We start from the raw sequence: 11559 nt of genomic DNA, 5'->3' as shown, positions 1-11559 counted from the left end.
GCAGTGCGGCATGAATAGATTATGCTGTGTAGTTTCTTGATTCTTCTTGGTTTTATCTGTGCTGCTGAACTTTTTGCTTCGTTTTTTAGCAGTTTGTGCTGTTGGTTTATGTTGTTTTTCATTATTTGGTGAGCGTGACGCTCATTGTTGTGTTTTATATGTCAAGTAATCTCAGCAGTTGCTTCATCATTGTGAAAGATCAATCTACAAACAGATATGAATTCAGAATAAGAATTGGTAAATATTCATGCTAAATAATACTAAATCAAAATGTTCATATCCATTCTAATAGTTTAATAATAACTTAATAATAACATGCTAATAACTGAACTATTTCATATTATAGCTTGCCACCATTTTAACAACAATTTGTGTATTAGTCGCATTTCTGAATTGGCTAGATCAGATATATGAATATGAATTTAGAGGCTCCAAGATGCCAAGCTAATGGACACTGATCACCATTATGGTGACTTCCCACTACTAAACAATATCATTTACTAAACAATATAATTTCTTACAGTGGCATCATGGTTAAAGAAAACTTTATCATGTGAATTCACAGTAAATTACTGTGATGTCAACATCACTTTGCTGTTGATTCACAGTAATTTGTAAGAAAATTACCCAGCATGCATTCATTTCATTGTAAAATTCTAAAAAGATAGCCAAAAGCATGTAAATGTTTCTGATCCTTTTATTTGCAATTCACATAATTTTAATCTAACATTTTCAATAAGAACATATATTGACAAAGAATCTCATTCAATACACATTGTGATCTCTTCTACAGTAACTCGCGCAAAGAAATCAGAAATCTGCAATTATCTACACCAATTACATAAATACTATGCATCACATGTTACACAGCATTTCTCCCAGGATGCTTTTAATTTTCACGCAGGCGCTAATATTGAATTGAGTTGCATTAAGAGAAAACTTTTTCCAGAAGTAAGCAGATGAACGCCTATGGAATAGTTGATGTCTCCAATCCAAACATCATGACATTCCTGTGGGGTGAGAAAAAAAATCATTACTTTTAAGAACAATACAACCCATAAACATTACAGTGGCCTCTGAAAACTAAGATAAAGGAAAAAAGATGTGGAGAAGCAATGTTGTTGGAGCAAATTAATGTAGGCAAGTTCATTACAAAATCTACAAACACCTAGACTGCAATGATTCATGTTAAACTAGGCTTAGGTATTAGTCATGCGTTTAGCTATTTTTCAGCATTTTAGACTGGAATAGATTATTAGTGAAAAGCTCTAAATATATTTTTGTAATCATTATTTAATTAATGTTGTCAGAACTATTAATAATCTCATTATTAATAGTTGTCAACGTTACTTCTGACAGCTGCTGATTCCTGTTAAATGAATGGCAATAATTTCTATTATTTAAAGACCCAACAGATGGCAGGGCCTAAATTTCATTTTGGAAAATGTGGGGGGGTTGTGGGGGGGGGGGGGGGGACGGGGGGGTCAACAAATTTTTATTAGCCTACATTTATCTCGCCTAAATGTTTGCTCTCATTGCATTTTTTACAATGGGGTAATATTGTTTTTAAGAATTTACACAACACAAGGAAGCTAGATTTAAATTTTTTAATTAAATTGAAAAAAGCAGCATAAGTAGCATATTTATATACAATAGAATAAAGATACAAATAAAGAGAAAAGTTTTTGAATAGGTCTAACACTAGCCTAGTTTTCAGAAATACAAACAGAATAAAGTAGCCTAATCAAATGGAAAATAACACTGGGTAGTATTTTAGTCCTGACTTAATTAAATACATAGGCTATTATTCTGGATTCTTTAAACTTAAAGCTATCTTTTGTTGTTTTGACAACAAAATTAAGGACAGACACATTATGGCTACCATCACTTTAAGAGCTAGTGCATGGATCCTGTGTTCATTATATTGTCACATGCGTTTTATGCTTATTAAAGACATAACCGACTGTGTTTAGAGGATACTCACCAAGACCGAAATTGAGACAATTTTGCGTGTTAAAGCAATATAATCTGTGAAAAAGAACTTTTGTTACAGGCGAGCTGTTTTTGAAGCTGCTTTTCTATGTATGTGTTCATTGTCTGTTCTATGCATTTCTCAGACAGCATGCGAGTACTGAATAGTTTAAAATCGCTTGAATGTTTAAGCTGGACTTAAAAAGACGTGCAAATGGTTAACTTTAGTCACGATGCAATGCTGGCCCTATTATGCCAGTGAATATCCCGTCATGTCCCGATTTCGCCGCCTGCAGCGCTTGACGCTTGCCTTATGCAACCCATTTTGACAGACGGGAGAGAGAATATGCGGCACCACTGAACACTCACGCCGTTTGTGAAATTGCGTCTCGCAGACAGTTTTAAAAAGACTGATTTGATTTTATAGTCTGTGTGGATTCATTTACTAATACAACCTACATGCTAAAGTGAATCAATTCCCTTTTATAAAGGGAAATAAAGGGAATTTCCCGCATTATAAATTCGAGCCCTGGATGGCGCTATGATCAAGCAGAGAAGTGTAAATGTTGTTCAGTAAATTCAGTGATAATAAATGAATATCCATCGAGGGCAAGGCATTAAAAGCAACATGCTTTATGTAATCAGATTACTTTTTGATGTAACAAATTTACATTATAAATGTAGGCTACACATTAATATTTGAGTTTCTTTTTAAAAACAAAATGTAATGCATGTTACTTTTCAGTTTATTCTACTTGCTTTAACATTTTAAACTACTGAATTAAAATTGTCTTCTGCATAGCAGTCACTAAGGGTGTGTTCGAGTCTCTTGGTTCATTTGGTCTGGACCAAAACAGAAAATTATACATTTAATCAAGTTTGCTTAGCATTCACAGTTATTTATAACACAGAACCTAAACGTTAAAAATATATATATATACGTTTTTTTACGTATATATTTCGTGAGGGAACTTATCGAACATCCAAAACCATGCTGTGTGCTGGGCTGAATGCGAGCGTTTGTATGTGCGTAACCCACATATGATGGTATTTTGACCATCTGAGAACTCATGAAGAGCTTATAAAATGTGTAAAGGAGTCAAAACAGCGGCAGGAATCCTCTAATCTCTTCCCGCGAACACACAAAAAGTTCAAAATGAACTAAATACCACCCATGACTTTAAGATATCTTTTGTACGCATTACAGTACTTTCCATAAAAAGTAACTAAGTAATGTAATCAGTAGGGATAGGATGGTATGAAAATTTCATATCACGATTATAGTGACCGAAATTATCGTGATTATCAATATTATGCCGGTTTTGTTAAAACAAGATGAAAGGGTTTACAGAATTTGATAATATTGTTGTGATCATCTTGTCTGGACGAGTTTTGTACGCTGTACAAGATGGATTTAACAGGTAAGAGTAGAGACATTAATCTCTATTCAAAATGTCCCCGTAATTATGTGGTAAAAAAAATCGGTGTTATAGGTGTACAATGAATATACATTATTATCTCTTAATAGTCTTTTTGGAACTTGTTTGTTCGTCTTTGGCTCAAAGCCACTTGCTGCGAACTTTTCTTCGCGGAAGCTTCAAGTTTATTTAAAGTAAGATAAAATATTTCAACTCAAAACAACATTTTGTGCCCAATTATTTCCCCGACGTAGTTTTAGTATTGAGATCAAAGTTAACTTGCCTTGCGTTGCGTTCGCTACAACATTGATGATGGTCACACAGGGCAACTCGGCAGATTTGAAGTGTTTCCTCTATTGCAGCGACTTTTTTTGAGCATGTTCTGCAGACAGGGTGACCATCCTCGATTAAGTTTCCCTCACGATTTTTGTAAATGCCAAAATATGACCACACCTATGATCCTCTTAAAAGGCTGAAAAATCTCCCGAACACGGTCACCGCCTTCCGCCATTCCTTCTCGAATAAAAAAAAAAAAAAAACATTGCGAAAAAAAAAAATCGCGATAATCAAACACGGTTTTAATGATAATTGAATTTTAAACGATATTACTAACCGTCAGTACATTTTATCGTGGTTTATAGCAGAGGTGGAAAGAGTAATAAAATATTCTACTCAAGTAAAAGTACTACTACTTCAATGAAATTTTACTTAAGTACAAGTAAAAGTACCGGTCTAAAAATCTACTCAAGTAAAAGTAAAAAGTAGCTCATTTAAAATTGACTCAGAGTAAAAGTTACTGAGTTACTTTTTTAACAGCGGGGGTGGGGTGGGGGACCCTCCCGTGTAGGGTTGTAATGGTATAAGATTTTCACAGTATGGTAACGTCTCAGAAAATATCACGGTTTACAGTATTAATCAATTGTTAAATAAATAAACTGTATTAAAAAATTATTATTATTATCATCAGTTAAAATGACAGTTAAATTAATGAAAACAGGATTTTTTTTTGGTTGAACAAATGCTTTTATTATAACAAACTTGAAATAATTTGTTTGTTTATTAAAATTTCAATAAAACATGTCTAATCAATTAAATTTGATAATTAATAATGAATTAGATTAACAACTTATTTTTAACATTAATAATTTATAAAAAATGTTTAAGAATAATATTGTCCTATGAAATATATTTTATTCAGAAAATTAATGTTTCTTTTTATTAGGGGTGTAACGATATTCGAACCAAACCGAAGAACCGCGATACAGAACCCACGATTCGAATGGCGATACTCTCATGGCGTACCGAACACGCCCCGCCCTGCAAGCTATCCCGGCCCCGCCCAGCCCGGCTAATTGATTGGACCTGGAATCAGTGTTGCCAAGTCCGCTTATTATAAGCGACTTTGGGCTTGTTTTTCTGTAAAGTCGCTTACAAATATTGGTAGTCGCGGGTCGCGTTTTTTTTTGGGCTTGTTTCTAAAGTGTAGTTGCTTATTTGGGCTTGTTCTCAGCTCGTTGTCAAGCAGATATTTTCTATATGTTATTTAAACGTAGGAGTTTGTCTTGCCTGTTCCCTCTGTCTCTCCCCTTTCCCTATATACAGAGTTTTTTCCCCACCCACATCCTGCTTCTAATTGGCTCTGACCCAGATGGCAATAAGTACTAGCCAATCAGAGGCAGAGCAGGGCAATCGGTTTTTTTTTTCTGGTTAGGAAAACGTCAGTGAGTGACGTTTAAATGAAAATACGTGCGAGTCGCGACTGTCGCGACTGATGGTGACTGGACTGTAGGAGAGTTTTTATATATAAATTATATTTTAGATATTATAGATATAGATATTATAGTTTAATATTGTTTAACCCTTTAACTGTCACTCCCCCTTTTTTCGCATAGACATGAAAATCACTATTCAAACTTAAATGGTTGTAATTCAAGAATGCTTTCGAATATAGACCTATGGTTGGTCTTGTTTTAAAGAAGACATTTGCCAGATTAATGTTGAAATGAGGTATTATGAAGTTATGAAAGTGAAACAGAAAAAAAGTTATACAAGTTTGAGTTTATGAAAATGAACAATGTAAAAATATAATTATTTATATTTTATATAAAATATATATATTACAAAATATATTTTACTCTAAAACTGCCAGAAAATGTAAGCCAAAAATCTGAAGAAGTTGTGTTCCAAATTTTAGGTTGATATCTCTAAAAATGAGCTTTCAGTAAGATATATATGAATATCCCGTCATGTCCCGATTTCGCCGCCTGCAGCGCTTGACGCTTGCCTTATGCAACCCATTTTGACAGACAGGAGAGAGAATATGCGGCACCACTGAACACTCACGCCGTTTGTGAAATTGCGTCTCGCAGATAGTTTTAAAAAGACTTATTTGATTTTATAGTCTGTGTGGATTCATTTACTAATACAACCTACATGCTAAAGTGAATCAATGGTTGAGGGAATTTCCCGCATTATAAATTCGAGCCCTGGATGGCGCTATGATCAAGCAGAGAAGTGTAAATGTTGTTCAGTAAATTCAGTGATAATAAATGAATATCCATCGAGGGCAAGGCATTAAAAGCAACATGCTTTATGTAATCAGATTACTTTTTGATGTAACAAATTTACATTATAAATGTAGGCTACACATTAATATTTGAGTTTCTTTTTAAAAACAAAATGTAATGCATGTTACTTTTCAGTTTATTCTACTTGCTTTAACATTTTAAACTACTGAATTAAAATTGTCTTCTGCATAGCAGTCACTAAGGGTGTTCGAGTGTCTTGGTTCATTTGGTCTGGACCAAAACAGAAAATTATACATTTAATCAAGTTTGCTTAGCATTCACAGTTATTTATAACACAGAACCTAAACGTTAAAAATATATATATATACGTTTTTTTACGTATATATTTCGTGAAGGAACTTATCGAACATCCAAAACCATGCTGTGTGCTGGGCTGAATGCGAGCGTTTGTATGTGCGTAACCCACATATGATGGTATTTTGACCATCTGAGAACTCATGAAGAGCTTATAAAATGTGTAAAGGAGTCAAAACAGCGGCAGGAATCCTCTAATCTCTTCCCGCGAACACACAAAAAGTTCAAAATGAACTAAATACCACCCATGACTTTAAGATATCTTTTGTACGCATTACAGTACTTTCCATAAAAAGTAACTAAGTAATGTAATCAATCAGTTACTCTTTTAAAAAAGTAAAGGAAATCCACAAGTTTCCCCAACACCATTACTTCTAAGTTCAGAGTACCTACCGTAGGAGAACTTGCACTGTTTGAGCACTTCGCTGAAGCCCTCACAGAGTTTGAGGTCGCTCTGGTTCTGAGCGCAGTCGATGAACTGCTTGAGCTCGTAAGCGCAGGGACTCTGAAGCTGCGGCTCCTGCTGAAACACTGACGGCTGCTGCTGCTGCTGCTGGTACACCGGCTGAGCCTCCTGCACACACGCACGCACACAAACAGACACAGACACACACACACACACACAGACACACACACACACACACACACACACACACACACACACAGACACACAATCAACAGCCTGTAGGATTCACTTAGACTCAATATTCTGACATTTTAAAAGCAGAATTACTACAATTATTCAGCCAGATCAACCGGACATAAGAGATTTATATCATTTAATACATTAATTTGTCATCCATAATTACTGTATAAGGATCTAAAAGTATACAAGCACTCAGAAAAAGCAATTTCATAACTAATAAAATATATTAGAAATAGATGTGTGCTTAATTGTACTGAACTGATGTGCACTAGTAGTGTACTTTTTTGATTTGGTTGTACAATTTGCCCTTTTCATGACTTAACACACTTAAGAGCATTTTTAAAAAGGGCACTTATAAAAATCATATTCAAAGTTTCCCTCTAAAATGCTTTTAAATCATTGTTTTAATAATCTTTTGTCATGCTTTAAAGAAGTACACTTATTTTGACTAATATAGTAAAGCACATGAAATATACTTATTTTATATTACATTTTTTACAGTTAATTTATATTTTGAAGTGCAACTTCATCTTTACAAATGTGTAATTACAAATATATTTAAATACATGACAAGTTTCATTTGAAATGACATTAAAGTATATTTTAGTTTACCATGTTTGTCAGTACATTCAGCAGTAAACTTTAACTATTTCAAAGACAATAGAAGTAATTGTGATCTACATATAAAGAAATACTTAATTCCTACTTATAAGCGGATGCAAAACCCACATTCAGCTGATTGCGTGTAATACAAATAAAATTAAACAAAATACATTTTCATTTAATTGAAAGTAGGTGTCCAAAAAACGGCACTTACACTACCGTTCAAAAGTTTGGGGTCGGTAGGTTTTTTTCTATGTTTTTGAAAAAAGTCTCTTCTGCTCACCAAGGCTGCATTTATTTGATCAAAAACACAGCAATAATATAAGAATATTATTTTAAAGCATTTCTACATTATAATATACTCTTCTTTTTTTTTGTATAGCCTAGTATATTATCTAGAGCTGTGAAACTATTAATCACGTTAAATCGCATCCGAAATAAAAGTTTGTTTACACATAATATATGTGTGTGTACTGTGTATATATTTAAGAAATATTTGCATTTATATACTGTGTATAGATTTAAATATAATTCCTATTATATATAATAAATATTATATACATTAAATATATATACATGCACGTGTGTACACACACATATATTATGTAAACACAAACTTTTATTTTGGATGCGATTAATCGTTTCACAGCCCTAATATTATCCATAACAAGCACTCTTTTTTAAAGCTATGCTAAAGTCCACTACTTCTTCAGAAGGGGCTCTCCCCGAGCAGAACTACTCAAACAAGAAGTTTGGATTGGCGATTACCTGATAGGTCACGTCAGGCCGGGCCGCCTCTGAGCTCCCGCCTCCCCCGAAGCCCCCGGTCATGGCGTGACCAATGGTGTGTCCGACCGCAGAGCCGACCGCGACGCCGGCCGCCGTGGAGGCCATCTGAGCGAACATCCCCGGCTGACGGGGCGCAGCGGCGGCGGGGCCCACTGCTGAGGGCGGGGGGGCGGCGGGCGCCGGGGCGTACGACCGCGGAGGAGCGGAGCGAGCCATCGGTGGAGGGGATGAGTAACTGCAGTCAAAACATGTAGTTATTATCAGCAGTGCTTGGACTACAAGATCTCATTAAAGGGACAGTTCACCCAAAAATGAAAATTCGGTCATCAATTACTAGGGACGCACGATATATCGGCAACCATATCGGCGTCGGACGTTATTTGTTCATTTTTAATGTTATCGTTATGGGCCTGTTAAGAAAATTTTGCCGATATATTAAAGCTGATAAATAATGTATTATTTCCTTCAGCTGAGACACTTCAGATGAACACTGTTCGCCATGATAGTTTTGAATTGCTTGAAATATGATTGGAATCACTTTGAAAAAGGAAAATACAGTTCAGTGCAACATGTGCAGCGCAAGTGTGTCATATTGGCGACATAACATTATAATGAGAACATTATAATTGTGTGCTTGGGATGTGGCTTTTAATGATGAAAATCAATATCAAAATTTGGATTTAGATTTATCGGCAAATATATTGGTCATCAACTTTCAAATATAAAGAATTATCGGTATCTGCCAAAATGTTCATATCGGTGCATCCCGATCATTTACTCGCCCTCATGTCGTTCCAAACCTGAATGCGTTTCTTTGTTTTGCTGAACGACAAAAAATATTGGCAATCACAGAGTTCCCATGGATTTCCATTGTATTTTTTTGTCCTTACAATGGAAGTCAATGGGAGCTGAAACTCTTTAGATACCAACATTTTGTCAAAATATCATCTTTTGTGTTATAGAAAGAAACTCATAGGGGTTTAAAACGACACGAGAGCGAGTAAATGATGACAGAATGTTCATCTTTGGGTGGACTATCCCTTTAAACGTGGTTCTCACACTTTTTGATCAATGATATCCAGGCCGTTTCCATCATGTGTGATTGATTGCTAATTTGCTAGAAAATTATTTTTAATAGCTCATTGTTGATTCATCCAAACTCATTTTTGAATCTGTTCGACCAGTTAGGGACCAAATAAGGATGCACAATATACATACTGGTACCACATGAGTTATTACCGATATAAGATATTTTCAAAACATAATCGCTATCGATAGATATTTATTAGCCATTAACAATTCCTTTTTAATATATTTAATTGTGCTTGTTTATTTATCTTTTTTTACATTTACAAAAAATGTTGTCCTCCCCTAATGCTCAATGTTAATATTTAAAAACATGATGAGCTTTGTTTATCTAGTTAAATTATTCCAAGACAAACTTTGTTGTTGGCCTGAGAAAGCCTGGCTATAAGACTGAAGTAGTTTTAAAAGCTTAGGCGATATTTTAAGGCCATGACGTCTATCAAATAGATACGCAGTTGCTAGGATGTTCTGGATGGTTGCTAGGTGGTTACTAGGGGGTACTGGGTAGTTGATTGGGGTTTTTGAGCAATTAGGTTACAAATAGGGATGTGATGAGCAATACATATTGGTGAAATATAAGGTTATCACAGATATTAGTTAAAAATGTAATCGCTATCGGTAGATATTGAACATTAATTAGCCAACAATTAATAAATATTTACTTTTGCCTGTTCATTTCCTCTATGTTTTACATGTAGATAAATGTTGTCCTCATCTAACAATTGAAGCGTACATTTTAAAACATGGATAATTTAATAAAACTTAGTATTCTGGAATTATAAAACACCAATGTTATTATCAGTGCATCCCTACACAAAACATCTAAAGAAACATTTTGGATCAGCGAACAATTTAAAACATTATGATTATGTTTCTGACAAAGTCATCTCGTTCATATAGATTTATGATCATATAACTGTAGGCTATTTGTCCATCTACATGCACAATAACAACTGTTGAGAACTATGTTTAAAACGAAGAGACTGACACTGTGTCGGTCTTGTGAAGCTGTAGATGTCAATGATTATGTTTGTTGATGAATTACACAGTTGGCACACACACATGTAACTCGTAATAATCTCTCACTCACACACACACACACACACACACACACACACACACACACACACACACACACACACACACACACACACACAACACACAACACACACACTCTCTCTATATATATTAACACTCACCTCGGAGGACTCATCCTCGAAGTTCTGCTTCGGCTTCCTCTCGGCATGTTGCTTTTATATTAATTTACAAGTTCCAAACAAGATACTGGACTACCTGAAGTTTCTGTTATTTAAATATGACTTACTGTATAGAAGCTTACTCTGTTTGTGCGCTACTGACCTTCATCCGCACTACATTTAATATCCGGGGAACTTTCTAGCACATTACATGATCACGGTGAACTTCCGCTCATGCGCGTGATGTACTTCCGGAGTATGCTGCAATGTGTCTGTCACTTCTTTTACTGTCTATGGTCACTGGTCTGTCACTGTCATAAATCCTTTTTTTACAGGCTACGAATAAAGCGTATTTTTTGTATAACAGTTTTATTCATTCAATATTTTGAAAACAAAATAAGTAGACGTATTAGCGTGAATTGTGTTTATTCAATTTTGAGAAGCCAAATTGACAAAGTATATAAAATTATTTTTTAGTAACATTATCTATTCTGTTTCATCCTTTTACTTAACTGTGACTACAGGTGTCACAATTTAGATTCAACAAACGGGCAAAGCTTGGTAGTATACATTATGAAACTATTAATTACAGTAGCACTAGCCTACATTCCTCTACATTATAATTTCAATGAAATCCCCGTTTCTAGAGGTCAGGACAGTCAGCGTACCTTCCATGGACGTGTGAATTTAATTCATTATGCTCTTTTAAGTAAACATTAGTCTATTACAGTATTAAGTTTTGCTAAATAAACTATTCACCAAGTAATAAGGCTAGATAAGACTTCATATGATTGATCACATCAGCGTTTCTTATTGTTTCCAATCAACTTGCATGACCTTCCTTTAATTTCAAAGTAACCCAGTGGATGATTTGGTTTTCTGGACCTCCATGCACAAGATAATCAGAAAATTTCAGTGACTTCTTAACATTTTGTTACATTTCCATGAGTTTGTGTCTAATCCAAAGT

General features: G+C 34.8%; 1 protein-coding gene across 1 annotated transcript; it reads right to left on the bottom strand.

The window, feature by feature from the left end:
* Positions 1-683: 683 nt before the first annotated feature.
* chchd2 (coiled-coil-helix-coiled-coil-helix domain containing 2) lies at positions 684-10829 on the bottom strand. Its single transcript, XM_077207657.1, has 4 exons — positions 10595-10829; positions 8289-8544; positions 6665-6845; positions 684-1010 (listed from the first exon to the last, which is right to left on the bottom strand). Exons 1-4 carry the CDS (start codon positions 10639-10641, stop codon positions 1000-1002), a joined length of 495 nt encoding a protein of 164 aa, XP_077063772.1. The 5' UTR covers positions 10642-10829; the 3' UTR covers positions 684-999.
* Positions 10830-11559: the final 730 nt, after the last annotated feature.

Source organism: Siphateles boraxobius, unplaced genomic scaffold, assembly GCF_051911475.1.
Source record: "Siphateles boraxobius isolate OS27281-9 unplaced genomic scaffold, OSU_SipBor_1 6, whole genome shotgun sequence".
Taxonomy (NCBI): domain Eukaryota; kingdom Metazoa; phylum Chordata; class Actinopteri; order Cypriniformes; family Leuciscidae; genus Siphateles; species Siphateles boraxobius.
The sequence above is the reverse complement of the archived record's forward strand: the minus strand, read 5'-3'. Positions and strand labels throughout refer to the sequence as shown.

Excerpts from the sequence above, each read along its gene's own strand:
- chchd2 (XM_077207657.1), bottom strand. The coding sequence starts at position 10,641 with ATGCCGAGAGGAAGCCGAAGCAGAACTTCGAGGATGAGTCCTCCGAG. Across the intron at positions 8,545-10,594 it reads TCGAGGATGAGTCCTCCGAG|TTACTCATCCCCTCCACCGA; the intron begins GTGAGTGTTAAT and ends TTTTGACTGCAG. Across the intron at positions 6,846-8,288 it reads GGCCTGACGTGACCTATCAG|GAGGCTCAGCCGGTGTACCA; the intron begins GTAATCGCCAAT and ends GCGTGTGTGCAG.